We start from the raw sequence: 18,349 nt of genomic DNA on the forward strand, positions 1-18,349 counted from the left end.
ATAAAAAATCCAAGTTACATTTTCCAGAGACAACTATTAATACCACCATAGGCATTAAGATTTCAGATAGCTAGTCCCTTTTCTACAGTTTCTTGCTTTTTTGTTGTTTTTTGTTTTTTTAATTGCTAAAGGGCAGTACAGGGAGGAGGTTAGAACTTCCACAGCAGCGTGGGCGGGAATCTCAGCCTTGTTTCTCCCTAGCCTCAGGGCCTGCATCTCTCCTGGGCCCAGGAGACAGTGCCAGGGCTCACAATACTTTCCGGGGCTCACAAAAATGTTCTCATTTCTGTCAAAATCAGAAGAAAACAGGAAATTTTAGGTTGGAGAAAATGTTTTAATACACCAATGCAGTCATTAATATAACTGTTAATATGTTTTAGGGAGGAAGGGTCCACGAAGGCAAAATTGCATCCCTGGTAAGCTCTGTGACCACCAGCAAGTGGTCTCTGAACCTTAGCAGGGACCAAGGGAATACTACTACTCACTTCCTGGGCTGCCGTGGGTGTTAAAGGGACTGAAGCATGTGGAGCATTTAGCGCTGTGTGGGCACCAGCAAACACGGGCTCTCAGCAAGCAGTCGTTAACCATTTATTTCCCTCTGAGACCTGCAGGCTAAAACCTTAGGGAACTTGGAGGAGGGTTAGGGGATTAGGGACAGCAGCAGGGGAACAAGTTACACAATTGCTTTTTATTTTGTACGACAGACTGAAAGAGAGCATCCCCAGTGGAGGAACAGATGGAAGCTTCAAGGCCAGGCCATGTGTGCCGGAGTCTGCCAGAAACCAAACAGCAGGAAAAAGAGCTGAATTTCCAGTGCAGGCCCGAGGCAGGTGTTAGCCTTGGAGAATGAGTGAGTGAATGAATGATGGATGGATTCTGGAGGAACTGAAAAATCCTGAGGCTTGTTGGCCCTAAAAGTTGGCTCGACAGGTCCCAAGACACAAGCTTCTCTGAAGGGGAAGGGAAACTAATGTTTATTAAGGGAGGACCGCGGATAGTATCCTCTTTAATACATTGGGAAACTGAGGCTCAGAGAGGCGATGTGGCTTGACCAAGATCCCACAGCTCAAAAGCAGAGGCCTATGTGCCTGCTCTGTGCCCCATCCTCACTGCTGGCTGAGGCTGCCCTGGATGGAGCGAGGTGTGCTGGCAGTCCAGGGTCTGCACGGCTCCTTGAGATGCCAGGAGCTTCTAAGACCGTCCCCTCCACCTCCTGAAGCTGCCCGGGACGTACCATAGGATCTGGCAGCCCCACTGAGGGCCCCAACAGCTCAGGAGTATGTGGCCCAGGCAGGAGGCCCCTCACAACAGGCCTGGAAGCTGGCTGAAGAACAGGCCTCTCTGTCTTAGAGGCTGGCACACCCTCTTTTCCTTCCTTAGGCCAAACTGCAGCCAGCACCCCCAGGAGTTTCAAACCACATGATAGGTTCCAGCCCAGCTGCCACTGGCCCTACCCCCTCAACTCTTACCTACACCCAGCCCTGCTCAGGAATCCAGAGACCTGCTGGCAGGCTCTTGCCTTGGCACAGTCCCCTTCCCCTCTTCCTGCCCCCTCCTGCCCACCGAGGATCTTTCCTCCTGATAAGGAATTCCTCTGAAAGAAGGCAAAGAGGGATCCACCCTACCAGATCCCAAAGCAAAGAGTGGGATGCCAGAAGCCCAGATGTCAATGACTGCATCAGGAGGCCAGATGGATGGAGATGGGGAGCCCAACAGGGCAGTGTGCTCAGTGCTTGGAGGTTGTCCAGGAGAAACAAACACGCCGCTGCTTCTGGGCTGCCTTCAGAGGCTCTCGCATGGCAGCGTGCAGGGGGCATCTTGACACAGGCACTGCTGGCCAGCAATACTTAGCCTAGTTTAGAGAGGTTCCTATTTTAGATTACTTTTCTCCAATATCAAACATACATCTTTTGAAAAGTAAAGTGAACATACATAATTTGGGGTCTATTTTCATCATATGAGGTTTTTTGTTGTTTTTTTTAATTAAAAGGGTTTATTGGGCAACTTAAATCCACTTTACCATCCTTTTTTTAACCTTCCATTCCATTTTATTGGAAGATTGGAAAGTAAAGAGAAATGTTGCAGGATTTACAATTCCCAGAGACTCTCAAAGCCCACTCTAGTGACAAAGCACTTGGATTAGGAGACTTGAGGTCTCCCCTAACCCTCCATTGACCGAGTGTATCTCATCCTCTCTGGACCCGTCTTCTCACCTTTAAATGGAGGGAGACCTCTGTTACCTTTAAGGGTCTCTGTAGCTCCTACCTTCTGTGACCCTGAGCCCCAGAAGCAATGGGATGGGGATCAGCCTGGATGTTGCTTTCCTCCTCTCAAAGCCCTGGGGGTCTCTGGGGGGCTGACTGTCAAGGGCAGTAGGGCTGGGAGCAGCAGCACAGTGCCTAGGCCTTCCCCCGAGGTGTAAATGTCTACTAGTAGTGGATTCTTCCCTGAGAAAAGACGCTGATGGTGGCAGGAGAGAGGGTGGAGGCACAGAACCTGTGACAGGGGGACGTACCCTTCAAGCTGTGAGGTAGGGATCAGACAGGGGCAAAAGAACTTGTGGTGCTTACATCAGTTCTGTCAGGGGGTGCTCTCCTCTCTCAACACCAAGAGCCCCAGTCCTCAGCCCAGGTTTGTGCATTCCACAGACATTCACTGAATGCCTACCACGTGCCAGACACTGTCATAGGTGGGGATGCAGCAAGGAAGGAGGCAGGCTTGCTCCCTGTTCCCATAGAGTTTACAGTCGGTGGGAAACACAGACATTAAATGATTATGAGCAATTATGGAAAGTGCTACAAGGAGAAGCTTTGAACTCGGCTCTTTTGAGGAATACAGTGCCTCCCATCTCCTCTTGATGTGTTCCCCCAAATCTCTCACCTCCACTTCAGATCTTTGCTTCTCACGGACTCCTAGTCACCACAGGGAGATGGAAACCCAATGAGGCTGCCTGCCAGGATGTCAGACAGGCTGACAAGCTAGCTTTACTAACAGGCTAACTAACAAAGTTAGTCAGACAGGCTAACTTTGCTAAGAGTGGCTCCACCTCAAGTACATCGCTCCCTCCCAGCCCGAGGCATCAGTGGCCACTGTCCACAGGGGTGATAACGGGTGTGCAAACCGGCCACGGGGATAAGCTTTGAATCCACTGCAGCAGATTCCCCCAGAGACCCAACACGTTCCCCTAGCCCAACTCACTGTGAGCCTGGCTCAGCACACACATAGTTGGCCCACCTGGCACCACACTGCCCCCTTCAGCTACCTCACCACCAGCCAGGAGACAGCAGGACAAGGTGAGGAATGTCCCACCCCCACGAAGGGGCCATGGGAGTCCCTTTCCCTTTTCATCTTCTGTTCCCATCAGGTACCCACAGTCCTTTGCTGTGTCTTCCCCCCCGCCCTGCCCACCCGCCGCCCCTTACCCCTGTAATTTGGAGGTGGACACTTAGAGGATGTGAGAAAGGTATTTGACCTACCTAGAGTTCCAGCTCCTTCATCTATGCCCATGTGGCTGCTGGGACTCAGGATTCCAGGATTTTGTGTGCCCTCCCTACCTCTGTGCTCTGGATGAGCTTATCATATTACTCCCCTGCCCCCCATAAGAGGGGGTGCCCCAAATCTGTTACTCTGGGCTTATCTTAATCTGTTACACTGCTCCATCCACCTAAACAACCGTCTCCTACATCATCCCATCTGTTAGGATCTGATCATCTCTAAATTCACGGCTATTTATTGACTACTTACCACATGCCAACTGTTGTACTACATACTCATTCATTGTTCATTCATTCAACCAATATGTAGTGAGACCTACTATATGCCGGGCACCATATAATGGTGAACCAAATAGACATGGCCCCTGCCCCCAAGAAGCTACAGCCTAGGGCTTCCCTGGTGGCGCAGTGGTTAAGAATCCGCCTGCCAATGCAGGGGACACAGGTTCAGGCCCTGGTCCGGGAAGATCCCACATGCCGCGGAGCAACTAAGCCCACGCACCACAGCTACTGAGCCCACGTGCCACAACTACTGAAGCCTGCGCACCTAGAGCCCGTGCTCCGCAACAGAGAAGCCATGGCAACAAAGAGTAGCCCCCACTCTCAGCAACTAGAGAAAACCGGCATGCAGCAACGAAGACCCAGTACAGCCAAAAATTAAATAAATGAATGAATAAATAAATTTATGTATTAAAAAAAGAAGCTACAGTCTAGTGGAAATTAACAGCTTATATTTACGGAGTGCCTATAACATACAGACCTTGTACTAAGCACTTTATGTGGACTACCTGACACCCTGTCAAAGAAATTGTTTCACTTACGGAGCAAAGGGAACTGTAGAGAAATGCAGGGTCCTGCCCAAGACTAAGTTATTGGCACCTAAGGGGCAAGGCAGGGATTCCAATGCCCAGGTTGACTGATTCTAAAGCACCAGCACTATGCTTTCTTCCCCATCCCTACTCAATCCCACCTCCTCCAAGCACCCCTCCAGATCCTCGTCCCAGACTAGATGGCTTCCTTGGTCCCTCTAAGCCTGCTCTAGTATTTGACACACCCATGTCCTCCTCCTGCCAGATATCCAGCCCACAGAACGTGTCCCCACCTCTTTCCTCTGGAGCAGCTAGTCCAGTGAGCCACCCCGGAGCTGCTGAGTTTGCTGATCTGAGCTAGAACACTGGTTTCCTCCCCCTGCTGTGGGTTTTCATCGCAGATCTTCCTCCTGGAGGGGTCTCCGCACAGGGCTCACCCATCCAGACGCGCATTTCACAGATGAAGCCAACACAGGTCCTGAGTGGTTCAAAATCCCTTTACCTCCTGGCTGGCCGAGTCCGCTCCCTTTTCTTCCGGGGAGTCTCGGACCCTCAGCCGGAGGCTTGGTGAGAGAGGTGGGACAAGGAAACGACCTGCCTGCTGGATGCCCGTAATATCAACCCCCCAAACGCAGGCTGGCGCTCGGGGCACTTCTCCGCGAGGGTCGAGCTTGCCCGGCACTCCGGGCACCTGTACTTATGCCCCACCCCCATTTCCAAAACCCGCAAAAGGTGACCGATATCCCTCCCTCCACCCCGGCCACCGCCCACCGCCCTCGCGCGCAGACCCCAGGCACCCCTTCCAACGCAGGTGGGGGTGGGACTGGGAACTCCTCACTCTCCCTCTCCCGTCACCCCTCCGCGGAGCGCGGCAGGTGGACAGCGAGCCGCTGCGCCTGAGCCGGGCCGCCCGTGCCCCCCGCAGACCCGGCGTCCCCGGCGTCCCGCGCCTCCTACCTGCTCGGGGGAGCCCTGCGCTCCGGCCGCCGCCCGCTCCGCCTCCCGCCGGCGCCACCACAGCAGCCCCAGCTCCGGCCGTCCGGGATCCCGCCCCCGGCTCCGCCCCGCCCCGTGCAGGTGATCCCGGGGAGGGGCCGACTTGCCCCCGCGGTCCCTGCCTCGGGGGCCGTCCTGGGGGCGCCAGGCTCGGGACGCTGGCTGGGCGGCGCCTCACCGCAGTGTCCTCGCGCTTCTCCTGGCCTGGGTCCTTCTTGAGATTCCAGTTCTGGCACACCCACGCCCACCCCCAGGCGCTCAGCGCACCAAGGCCACGTCTCCCAGGTCAGACTTCTGCCAGGGCAGAAGGGGAGAAGGGGCCTTACAAATAAACCAGGCCGGGTGTGAGCTGCAGGGGGTTTGTGTAGGTGTCTTTTTTTTTTTTTAATTTATAATATTTATGGCCTTTTCTTTTTTGGCTGCACTGGGTCTTCGTTGCTGTGCGCGGGCTTTCTGTAGTTGCAGTGAGCAGGGGCTACTCTTCCCTGCGGCGCGCGGGCTTCTCATTGCGGTGTCTTCTCTTTGTTGCGGAGCACAGGCTCTAGGCACGTGGGCTTCAGTAGTTGCAGCACACGGGCTCAATAGTTGGGGCTCATGGGCTCTAGAACGCAGGCTCAGTAGTTGTGGCGCACGGGCTTAGTTGCTCTGCGGCGTGTGGGATCTTCCCAGGCCGGGGCTCGAACCCGTGTCCCCTGCATTGGCAGGCGGATTCTTAACCACTGCAACTTTTTTTTTTTTTTTACATTTCACTGAAAACTTTTTATTAGCCTTTTGGATAGAAACGGGAATTTATTTGCCAGGAAGGATGATCCCATCATACTTCTGCTAGAACCAGCGCATGGCCTCCTCTTTGCTGATTCTGTGTTTGGCCCCAATGCAGCCTGTCCTGTGCTTCTTGTCTACGATGCTGAAACCTGGCCTACCCAGCACCACACAGAAGTCCAGGCCGTAGATACCAATGCTTGGGTCATATTTGATCCCCAGATCGATGTGTTCTTGGATCCCAAAGCCAAAGTTTCCAGTGTCTGAGAAGTTATTTTTTCTTAACTCATACTCTCGCACCTTCAGACCTTTCTCCAGGATTTCTTCTGCCTTGGCCCCACGGACTGTGCAATGGACAGCAACTTTTTCATTTCTTCTGATGCCAAAGGATCTGACGGTGTATCTAGCTTTGGAGGACACAGGAGTCTGGCCTGTGAGCTGCTCCAGCACCTTGGCTGCCCGGGTCAACCTGTCTCCACTCTCCCCCACGCAAATGTTGAGGCAGAGCTTGCGGATGCGAAGTTCCCGCATGGGGTTCTCCTTCTCCCCTTGATCCTGCGCCATGACGGGAAACAGGAAGAGAAAGTGAGACTTCTCTTTTTCTTTTTTCATATTAAACTTGTAGTTTTATTCAGGTTTGATTTTTAACAAATGTGTCGGGGAGAGAGCCCACAGGAAAGGGTGAAGCCCATGGGGGCAGGGCCCTCCCAGATGCCTGAGGAGGGGGCAGGTCCCCTCCCCTCTCCTCCTCTTCCCTTCCCATCTAAAGGGATTTGGGGAGAGACATAGGCAGGGGAGGGGGCTGGTCCCCAGTCTGTGGGGGTGGTGCTTGGGAAAAAGGGCTATTGGGGAATAAGGGACTAGACCAGGGATGAGTGGGGGAAGGGCACAGAATCCACAGCTTTCTGATTCCAGATTGAATTAAAAAACAAAACAAGACAAAACAAACCTAAACCACAAGCAGCACCGCCCGGTCTCCCCCACCAGGGCTGTAGTGCGAGGGGAGAAGAGGAGGGGCAGCTTCACCAAGGCCGTGGTTCACTCACTTCTGGCCAAGGGAGCAGGGTGAAGGGCAGGGGCTCCCCGGCAGATTGAGGGTGTAGGGGAAACCAAAATAAAATGTCAAATAAATTGTGTGGGAGGAGTCCAGCCAAGGGCCGGGCCAGAGCTGGGCCAGGCTCGGGGAGGGGGCCTCTGCAGGCTGGAGGATCACTGCTGCCACCACAGCCACCCTGGGAGCCAGTTATTTGGCCATGGCCTTGATTGCAGCAGCTGCGTCCCCTGTCGTGGCAGACAGCACCGTGATCAATATCTCTTCTCCACCGCCGTACTTCTGCTCAACCTCCTTGCCAAGATCTCCCTCAGGCAGACGGAGGTCCTCTCGCACCTCCCCGCTGTCTTGGAGCAGTGATAGATACCCATCCTGGATGCCAATCAGCTGGAAATCGTTCCTTTTGATGCTGGGGACATCCATATTATGAGTTGACAGGCAGATATCTTCATATTTCTTCCCAGTATAGATGTCAAGACCAACCAGATGGACCTTGGCATGACCGTGCTGGCCAGTCTTGGAGGCTGACCTCTCCACAATCTTACATGGCCGGCCTTTGGGCACCACAAAGCCATTCTTACGTAAAGCTGAGCGCTGCATCGGGAGGGTGGCTGAGGCCCCCGCATCTCCGGTCTCGAAGCCCAAATCATCTGACATTTTAAGAGGCTTCGATTCCAGCTCGCGCGAAGGCAGACTCGACCCCGTTCACTCGCGGCGAGCCCAACCGCTGCCTCAGAGCCCGCTGCCGCCGCCGCCGCTGCACACGGGTCTTAATTAAGTGGGATTGTGCTAATTTGATTGAAGGCTTTGCGGGGAGGTTGGGGTCTAGACAATCACGGAATGTTACACCAGGAGGTTTGCCAGCTAGCAAATGTCAAAAACTCCGCCCTGCAGAATCCGGCAGTTTCCGGCATCAGACTGGTTTACGGCTGGATCCCTGGAGCCCAGCACTCTATCCCGGGCACACAATGGGCCCTCAATTAATATTTATAAAAAGAGAGAAGAGATCTTAGGGGGGGTCTCTTAGGGGATCTCCCCATTTACAAACAGGAAACTGAGGCCCAGGAAGCAGAGGTAAGTTGCCCAAAATCACACAGCAGGGGAGTGACAGAATCAAGAGTACAGCCAGGTTTCCCCATTGTGTTTTCAAATTATTTCTAGAAAGTGTTTGGTTTGGGGCCTAATGCTTTGTCACTGGTGCCTGTGAGATGCTGTCAAAGCCTTGGTAACTTCCTCCCAAGTTGGCTGAAAACAGAGAGAGCCCACTGTGTTTTAACAGGCAACTCAGGTGGTGTTTATTAACAAGGATTGATTAAGAAGTGAAATTCTGTTACTATATTGTACACCTGTAACTTATATAATATTGTATATCAACGGTACTTCAATAAAAAAAAAGTGTAATTCTGTGATTCTACTTTTTTTTTTTTTTTAAGTGAAAGGTTTACTGAGAGAGATACACATTCCAAAGGCAGAATGCTGTCCATCTCAGAAGGCGAGAGCAGCCCCAGGGCATGAGTTTGTCCTGGAAAGTGAGAGCAGCCTGTGATTCTACTTCTCACCAAATACATGAGACACAATCCTTGGCTTCAAAGAGCTTCTCTGTGGTGGGAGACGCAGATCTGTCCACAAAGCAGAGGCTGTGAAGGAAGGCAGAAGGCAGAGAGGGCCCCGTGGGAGATGCTCTGGTCCTGAGACCCGAGATCTATGAGACCACTTCAAGATACTTCCAGAAGCTCTTGCCGGGTTGTGCATGGGGTCAAGGGCTCTGTAGTCGGATGGTCTCAAGTTCCAATCCTGACTCAATTGCTTACTAATTGCAAGGCAGGAGCAGGGTTTTTTTGTTTTTGTTTTTTTGCGGTACGCGGGCCTCTCACTGTTGTGGCCTCTCCCGTTGCGGAGCACAGGCTCCGGACGCGTAGGCTCAGTGGCCATGGCTCACGGGCCTAGCCGCTCCACAGCATGTGGGATCTTCCCGGACCGGGGCACAAACCCGTGTCCCCTGCATCGGCAGGCGGACTCTCAACCACTGTGCCACCAGGGAAGCCCAGGAGCAGGGTTTTTTTTGTTGTTGTTTTTAACCTCTCTGAGACTCAGTTTCTTTCGGTTGGATGAAGACAGTATACTTCCCTCAGTATAGTTGTGGTGAGAATTAAAAATGCGATAACGCTTATAAAAGTCTAGATAAATGGAAGAATTATTATGCTAAGTGGTAGGCGCTGGGGAGGTAGACACACCAACACAAAGGGGACCTAGCATCTCTGTTAGGTCCCCCTCTGAGGAATTCAGTGGTCTTCAGCCTTCTGTCATCCATGGCTCTACCCCACCTTCTGCTTTCTCCCTTTACCCAGGCCAACCAAGCCATAGGACACCTGCCATGTCAGAATGGCTTTGCACACACCTGCCATGAGGGATTCGGGAATGAAACTCTGAAACCAAACAGGACCCTGTAGGGCCTTCCCTGGTGCAAGTCCGTCCGTGTCCCCCACTTCTTGTTTGGCCTCTTCCCTGGGCTCCAAAGAGCAGACTCAAGCAGTTCATGATTAGAAAATGGAGTCAAAGGACCCCTAGTTCCTCCTGAAGGGATATAGGTAACAATCTGACACATATCCTTGAGTTGTCCCACAGAAACTAAGACCCCGTCTCACCTGCTGGAGCATGGTGACTACATGCTGACCACAGGGACACAGACCTCAGACTGCTTGGAACCAGAAGGCTGATGACTGAGACTTGAAAAACATCACCTCACCAGCAGCCAGTCAGAAGAATGTCCATGAGCTGATCATGTACCCTGCAGCCCTACCCCTAATGCTACTTTCAAAACCCTTGCCTGAAGGCCAGGGTAGTTCATGTCTTTTGAGTACTAGCCGCCCATTCTCCTTGCTTGATGCCCTGCAATAAACACTGTACTTTCCTTCACCACAACCCAGTAGATTGGCTTTGCTGGTGTCAACTGAGCAGACCCGGGTTCAGTTCGGTAACAACTCTTCCTCTCACCAGCCTCCCCCATAAGGAATTGACCAGGGTCAGACACACAAGCCAAGCTCAGTGAGGCAGAGGCATAAAAAGGCTCTAGGTAACCTTCATCTCTCAGTTTATTTATTCATTAAGTCCTCCTGAATGTTCACTACAGGCCAGGCACTCTGCAAGGTGGGGCAGAGTCAGTGGGGGCCCTGCCCCAGCCAGTAGACCTCACCTTCCAGTGAGGCTGTGAGGACAGCTGATACCCAAGCACAAAAGATGGTAACACAAGAGAAAGACAGTCTGTGAAAAGTTCTACAAAGGAAATAACATGCTGTCTTTGATCATTATCCGTGGGAGGGTAGGGGCTCCTTCAGAAAAGGAGGGAAGGGCAAGGACCATCTGCTGGGAGAAGACAGGTGAGCTGAGATCTAAAAGACAAGCAGGCAGGTGTGGGAGAGGCTGGGGCTGGGGAGCATTCTGGATGGAGGGAAAGCCCATAAGGCCAGTATCGTGGACCAGAGTGGGGGTAGAGGGCAGAGTGGACAGCATGAGGTCAGAATCAGGCAGCGGTCAGATCTTGTGAGGTCTTAGAGGTCAGAGTGAGGAGTTCAGATTTCATTTCAAGAAACATGGAAAATCATGGGAGGGTTTAAGAAAGGCAATGGCCTGATCTGACCTATGTTTTTAACAGACCACTCTGGGCAGTTCCCTGGCAGTCCAGTGGTTAGGACTCTGCACTTTCACTGCTGAGGACGTGGGTTCAATCCCTGGTCAGGGAACTAAGAATCTGCAAGCTGCGCAGTGTGGCCAAAAAAAATAGACCACTGTGGCTGGCTGAGAAGAACAGATCAAGGGAGCCCAGGTAGGAGGGAGGTGTGGAACAGGGGGTGGCAGTGGAAAAGGAGGGAGGTGATCAGATTTGGGATATATTCTGGAGGACAGGCAGACGGGAATTGCTGATGGAGAGGAAGGTTCAAAGAAGGCCATGTGGTGGTTTGTTTGCTGCCGAGTCAATTCATGCCCTGAGCAGTGGAAGCTCCCATGACCAGAATCCCTGACCCTCCTTCTGCTGAGCTGGATGCAACTCGGAGACCTTCAGGTCACCCCCGGATCTTACATCCACAGAGTGTAAGCCCGGGGAGGTGGGGAAACATGCCCAGGTAAAGGCAGAGGTCCCCTAGCTCCCAGTCCAGAACCTGCCTGACCCACTGGCCTTGATTTATTCCTTGGGCAAACCAGGAGCTGGTCATCTAAGGTGCCGCACTGGGCAAAGGGATTATCGAGTCATATTCTGCATGTAAAAGCTAGAAATGACCACAATTCCAAGCGATAGAGAATGGCCTAGCCAATTGTGCTTCATAACAGATGCACCAGACATGTAAACACTCAAGTGTTTCCATCTGTGGAGATACATAAGAAATATGTATTTTGGCCTTCATCCAAGGTTTCTGGCTCACAGCTCCCCAAACCCTGTAATTCCTAAGTGATTAGAGCCATAGGGGCATCTTTAATTATAATATTTGGTTTTTATCCTCAGTTCCTAAGATAGCGTCAGAGTGATAAAAGTGAAATGAGTGTCTTCTGTGATTCACAAGAAACCCCTTTCAACCACACCTGAGTTTATGTTAATGGGGTGACTTTTGGAAAGCCGCTAGGTAACCTAAGGATGGGAGCTAGTTGCCAGACCAGCCAAGTGATTAGAGGGTTGGAACTTTCAGTGCAGCCCTCCCTGAACAACCTCCAGAGAGGGGAGAGAGGCTGGAGGTTGAATCAATCAATGGTCAAGATTTAATCAGTCGTGCCCTATATAAGGAAGACTCCATAAAAAACCCCAAAGGGTAGGATTCAGAGAGCCTCCCGGTTGGCAAATAAGGATACATCCATGTGCTGGGAGGGTGGCACAGAAGCTTCTGTGGTCAGGACCCTTCTGGACCTCGTGCTATGCATCTCTTCATATGGCTGTTCATTCGTATCCTTTGATATCCTTTGTAATAAGCCAGTAATCGAGTAAGTAAACTTTTCCTGAGTTCTGTGAGCCACTCTAACAGATTAATCAAGCCCAAGGAGGGGGTCACGGGAACCTCTGATTTATACCAGGTCGTCAAAAGCACAGGTAATAACCTGGACCTTTGATTGGCATCTGAAGTGAGGGTCAGTCTTGTAGGACTGAGCCCTTAGCCTGGGGGATCTGATGCTGTCTCCAGGTAGATGGAGTCCGAATTGAGTTACATTGTAGGACACCCAGCTGGTGTCGCAGAATTGCTTGAGAAGACCACCCCACTCCTCCAGCCCCCCCTCCACACGTGGTGGCCAGCAGTGTCAGAAGTAAAGCGAGTGTTGAGGGTAGAGGAGACACAAGATTACGCTTTCACATAAGAGTGTATAAACAGAAAATGAAAACAGCAGGCGCAAACTCTGACAACTATATAAAAGGTATGTCCATGTACTGATTAAGATTTGAAGGGAATTTGGTGGAATGTAAATAAAGCGTGGGGATTTTCCGTGTTCTTTTTTTTTCTGTAGAGACGATGATATTTATGTAAAACAGTTTTATAAGTCAATGAAAATGGCTTATAAAATTACCCAACAAACCACCCCTGTTTCAGATGTACCATATGGACGCTTAGGCGCCAGGAGGTTTAAAAATAACAAAAAACTGCTCTTTCCACATAGAAAATACTCAGATGCACCAAGCTAACCTTCCCTTTCTTGTTAGCAGAGGGTGTTGCTGCAAACCAGCCTTTGAGCCCCCGGGTTTTCATCTCCTGGCCTGGACCGTGTAGTCTCTCACCTCTGCCCTCAAAGCCTTAATCTGCTATTCATGGCTTTTGAGATGGTTGCTGGGGAAACAAGACAAATGTCATGTAGGGTTAGACGGCAATTTTAGAGGGAGATGAAGCATAGAGAATCATGAATCCAGAGACATACAAGTCCACACTGATTCATCCAGGAAAAAAGAGGAAGCAGACATACCCAGGCCAGTCGATTCTGAAATCAATTCCTTGCCTCTCAGCCAAGGGGATGGAGGGAGCAGCAAAGGGCAAACGGCTCAGAAGCCACGGTTCTTAGTTAGCTACAGAGCACACCGTGTGATTTTCCATGTGACTGCTACGCAGATAACTGTGTACCCTGTGGTACCCAGAGATGTGATCCACAAGCCGAGCAGTGGTCCTGCATTCGGTTTAATTCCCATTTCAGCTGTGAGAAAATCTGGGTGATGGAGGGTGAAGACAGGAGAGAGTGACGAAGGCTGAGCCAGGCTTCTGTAACCCCCAGCAAGCCACCTGGTCTCTTGGGGCCTTTGTTTTCTCATCTGTAAAATGGCACATTGGACTGCTTTGTTCCTGAGGCCTCTTCCAGTGAGTTTGACTGTCATGACTGCCCCCCCCCCTTTTTTTTTTGCGGTACGCGGGCCTCTCACTGTTGTGGCCTCTCCCGTTGCGGAGCACAGGCTCCGGACGTGCAGGCTCAGCGGCCATGGCTCACGGGCCCAGCCGCTCCGCGGCATGTGGGATCCTCCCGGACCGGGGCACGAACCCGTGTCCCCTGCATCAGCAGGCAGACTCTCAACCACTGCGCCACCAGGGAAGCCCATGACTGCCTCCTTTAAATAGGCAGCCCAGGTCATTACCTGGCAGCTTCCTCATTTTTATGCTACAGTTTTAGGAAACCCATGATTCAATTTTACTGGTTGCAAGGGAAAAACTTCTGTTCCCAAAATGAAAATGAGAGGCTGTAAATTAAGTTAAGCCCTTTGGCCACCAGCAGAAGCTGCCCTTCCTCACCCTGGCAAGGAAACTGCTTTTATCTAGGATTCTAGGAGCAATTCCTGGCAGCAGTCAGTCCATTTGCAGCTATCTCTGCTGCTGGATTTGCTCTCCCCTGGTACCTCCTGGGTCCACCCTAATATCACAGTCACCCTAGGAAACCCAGAGCAGGAGTAGAAAGAACACACACACACACAGAAGCTACTCTATTTACTTGCTGTGTGACCTCAGGCAGATCTCCTAACCTCTCTGGGCTTTAGTTTACTCTTCTATGATTCATTCATTCATTCATTCATTGAAAGAATATTTACTGAGTGCTTGCTATATACCAGCAATGAACAAAAGAGACAATAATCCCTGTCCTGATAACGCTGACATTCTGAGATGAGGGGAAAACAATAAAAATAAATAAGCCAGTGATATGGCATGTCAGAAGGTGGTAAGTGATCTGGAGAAAAATAAAAAGGAGTTTGGAATAGTGATGTCTGCCTACTGCCTACCCCTAAGGGTTGTGATGAGGACTGAATGAGCTGATGGTCATTAAATTTCTTCCTCAAACAGTAATGGGCCGTGCAAATATAAAGAATAATTATAATATATAAATGAACATTTTGTTCAATGAAAGCATTTACAGAGATCCCAAAGGCCCAGAGAATGTGGTGATCCAGGGATGGAGAACCCAAGTCAGCTTGAATCATGGCCTGGGGCTGGAAGGGAACTTGGACATCCACTAGCCCAGGGATCTGGCTGTCCCTAGGAATCACCCAGGTGCTTTGAAAAACTGCCGAGGTCAAGGTCACACTGCAGATTCCCTTGAACCAGAGTCTCTGGGGGCAGGGCCAGGCATTCATGTTGTTTCTTACAAGCTGCCCTGGTGATGCTATGTGTGATCAGGGTCGAGAGCAGCATCTGACCATAGAGAGCGGGCTCACTTGCCTAAAGGCTGGTACCCAGGCCTGAGATCTTTCCTCTCCCAGGCCCAGTGTCATTGTGTGCCGCTCAGCACCTCATTCCCTTCCATGCTGGGAGCCCCCACGGGGCTGTCACCACGTCTCGGCCACTTGCTGCAAGCCGGAGTGCAAGCCACCTTGCTGCAAGCCGGAGTGGCCCTCTTACCTGAAGGCTAAGAAACTGTGTTACTTCTCAGTGATGGCCAGGCTGTTGATCATTCCAACTTCACTTTCTGTTATGGGCTGAATTGTCCCCCACGCCCACCCCCGACTCACTCCCCCCTCCACCCCCAGAAAATTCCTGTTGGAAGTCCTAATCTCTAATACTTTCGAACATGATTGTATTTGGAGATAGGGCCTTTAAAGAGGTAATTAAAGTAAAATGAAGTCGTATGGTTGGGCCCTAATCCAATGTGATTGGTGTCCCTAGAAGAAGAGATTAGGACACAGACGCAGAAGGAAGACCCATGTGCGGACACAGGAAGAAGACCACCATCTACAAGCCTAGGAGGGAGGTTCTCCGAAGAAACGGACCCAGATCTTAGATTTCCAGCCTCCAGAACTCTGAGGGAATAAATATCTGTTCTTTAAGCCACCCAGTCTCTGGTACTTGGTTCTGGAAGCCCTAGCAAACTCATCCCACCTCGTAATTGGTCACATCACGGGGCATCCCGTCCCCTGTGGCACTGGAAGGAGAAAGCGTATTTGATTCCCTTGCAGCCTAAGAACCTTGTGTACCCTTCAAGTCCCAAGACTAAGCTCAACTGTCAGTTCCCAGGGAACTTTTATAACCCCAATCGCAGGTACCTTCACTTGCTTCTGTTATGGACATGGTGGTTGTTATCCTTCCTCTCCGAACAGACCATGAGCTTCTCGGGTCCTGTTCACCTGTGTGTCCTCCACAGCATCAAGCACAATTCTCTAAACTTAACAGATGTCCAGGAAAGTCATGAATAGAGATATGAAATACAGTCTTTGGCCAGGGTTTCTTGGATCATCGGGTAAGAGTGGATAATAAGAATTAAAATTGTAGGGCTTCCCTGGTGGCACAGTGGTTGAGAGTCCGCCTGCCGATGCAGGGGACACGGGTTTGTGCCCTGGTCTGGGAGGATCCCATATGCCGCGGAGCGGCTGGGCCCGTGAGCCATGGCCGCTGAGCCTGTGCGTCCGGAGCCTGTGCTCCGCAACGGGAGAGGCCACAACAGTGAGAGGCCCGCGTACCGCAAAAAAAAAAAAAAAAAAAAGAAAATTATAGGTCATGTTTAGGGAGCACGTGTTACATGCATAAGTCATTTGATTGTCTAGACAATTCTATGAAGTAGATACTATTATTTATTGCATTTTACACATGAAGAAATTGAGACTTGAACAAGTTAGTACAATTTGCCCAAGGTCACCCAGGTCGTCTGGCCCCAGGGCTTTCAGGCTTACCCACCATGAGGTTAGCCCTACAGTAGAAGTTGAACCAGAAAGAGCCTGTCTAGTCTGGAGATTAAGATGGTGCTTGACCTTCAGGGACACATGCCCCCCATCCTCAATTTCACTAAGGATCCTGATCTGACCATTTGTTCGTCTCTTGCTCCCATCACTGTGGCCATCGCTCTCTGGGCCTGCTGTCCTTTCCAGTCTTATCTGGACTTCTCCCCAGCCCCGTGGGCGGCTTCTGCTCTTCAAACCTGCCCTGGGCTCTGGGTCAGAGCAGGCCATTCCTTCCAGAGAGATGCTCTCCCGTCCCTCCCAGTCACAAAGGGCCTTCCTTCAAGATCCCACATCCTTCCATGAAGTCTCTCTAAGCCCCCAGCCAAAGTCTGGCCCCCCTTCTTGGGGAGCCCTAGCGCTGTGTCTGTCCCCAAACCATCACCTGTGATTCTGTCTTACACTACAGCTGGCTACTTGCAGACCCATCTCTCCTGTTCTGTTCTGGGCTTTGGAGGCCTGAGTTTATATTTCCCAGAGCATTTAGGTTTTTGTTTTGTTTTGGTTTGGTTTTTTTGGCTGTGCCATAAGGCGTGCAGCATGTGGGATCTTAGTTCCCCGACCGGGGATCAAACCCGTGCCCCCTGCACTGGAAGCACGGAGTCTTAACCACTAGACCGCCAGGGAAGTCCATCCCAGAGCATCTAATGTTAAACAGATTTTTTTTAATGTGTTGGTTTGCAAAATGAACTCATTTGCCTTATAGGACCCTCTCCTTTGAATGGACTTGGCCTTTCCCAACTGTGGACGTGGTAGGGAGAGGCAGCCAGCAGGGGATTGACAGAAGATGCTTGGCAGGGCTACAGGATATCCAGGACCAATCCCAAGAGCTCCCGATGGCTTCTCGTTTCGCCTGGAACTGCTCTGCCTTGGGATGGAAAAGCAAAACATTCCAGTGAGAGGAAACCATTTTGGGATTTACTAATCAGGCACCCAGAGGAATTAGGCGGGGAGGACTCAGTCATCCAGGGGCGCTAAAGATCACAGAATCCTGGCTGCCCACAGGCCTGGACATTGTGGAATTTTCTAGAAAGACTGGTGTCCCCGGGGGGGGTCTGCTCCCAGGATGGGCGGATTAGAGAATTGTCCAGGTTGAGCCTCATCCTTCTTCTCTCTGTCCCTCTCTACAAGGTGAACTGAGTGGGGCACAGCACAGGGGAAGCATGTCTGCAACAGCCTGCATGGGTCAAGTGACAATGTCCTCTACTTCGGTGGCATCTGTACAGCTCACACAGCTCATTCACTCTGCTGACGCGACAGTCTGGAGATTCAGCAGGTCAGGTCAAGTTTGGGCAGCTCTGACACTGGCCAGCTGCACTTGCCAAGTATTTTTTCACTCCTTGGTCACTTATTCTTACCGTTAACCTGTGAGGCAGGAAGGATCATTACCCCTGTTTTACACACAAGAAAAAGGGCCACAAAATGATGTGGCCAAGATGCCAGGAAGGCAAAACTTGAAGCACAGCAACTTAACTCTGAATCCCAATTTCTTTCCAGATTTTAAGCCCACAAATCCTCTAGCCTGCTTCTCCTCCACCCGCTAACTGACATCCCATTAGACCGAGTTTAAGGGGAGCCGGTTATTCTTCTAGGCATCTCCTTAGACTGCATCACCTAGTCCAGCTCTTCCCACTGCACAGATGAGAAAGGGACTTGCTTATGGTCACCTGGGGAGCCAGGAGGAGTCCAGGTTAGAACCTGGGCTTTCAACTGGCTCTTTCCTACACAGGTGTCAAGTGTAAAAACCCATGACCAATGAAACCAGAGCCTGTTTCAGAGAAAAATCATTTCACATATTGGGGCAGGTAGTGAGTGACGATCCAGCAGGACAGCTGCTGGGATCCCAGGGAAGCAGCCAACTTTGAGAAGCCGGTGGTAGTGCCCTAAATACAACATTGGTCAAACAGGAAATGTACCAAAATTTGTTTTCAAAACCATGCCCTTTGCTGTTTGTCAAATGCAAAACACAGAAGAGTTTATAATGGCCAAGTTCAGAGGCCATGGCACAAAATCAAAGTAATTCCCAAACCATTTAGCACACTGCTGACGGAACCACCTTCCAACATCCAGCTCACCATTGCTT

General features: G+C 51.2%; 2 protein-coding genes across 2 annotated transcripts; both read right to left on the minus strand.

Annotated features, from left to right (window-relative positions):
- Nucleotides 1–6,025: 6,025 nt before the first annotated feature.
- On the minus strand, nucleotides 6,026–6,673 carry LOC114898120 (60S ribosomal protein L11-like). The gene has a single exon (XM_029227180.1). It carries the CDS (start codon nucleotides 6,671–6,673, stop codon nucleotides 6,125–6,127), a length of 549 nt encoding a protein of 182 aa, XP_029083013.1. The 3' UTR covers nucleotides 6,026–6,124.
- A 631-nt stretch (nucleotides 6,674–7,304) lies between these two features.
- On the minus strand, nucleotides 7,305–13,873 carry LOC114898121 (eukaryotic translation initiation factor 5A-1-like). The gene is made up of 2 exons (XM_029227181.1): nucleotides 13,859–13,873; nucleotides 7,305–7,790 (listed from the first exon to the last, which is right to left on the minus strand). The coding sequence occupies exon 2, from the start codon at nucleotides 7,767–7,769 to the stop codon at nucleotides 7,305–7,307; it is 465 nt and encodes a 154-aa protein (XP_029083014.1). The 5' UTR covers nucleotides 7,770–7,790; nucleotides 13,859–13,873.
- Between the last annotated feature and the right edge of the window lie 4,476 nt (nucleotides 13,874–18,349).

Source organism: Monodon monoceros, unplaced genomic scaffold (genome assembly GCF_005190385.1).
Source record: "Monodon monoceros isolate NGI ecotype Baffin Bay Population unplaced genomic scaffold, NGI_Narwhal_1 Super_Scaffold_18, whole genome shotgun sequence".
NCBI lineage: Eukaryota > Metazoa > Chordata > Mammalia > Artiodactyla > Monodontidae > Monodon > Monodon monoceros.

Excerpts from the sequence above, each read along its gene's own strand:
- LOC114898120 (XM_029227180.1), bottom strand. The coding sequence starts at position 6,673 with ATGAAAAAAGAAAAAGAGAAGTCTCACTTTCTCTTCCTGTTTCCCGTC.
- LOC114898121 (XM_029227181.1), bottom strand. The coding sequence starts at position 7,769 with ATGTCAGATGATTTGGGCTTCGAGACCGGAGATGCGGGGGCCTCAGCC.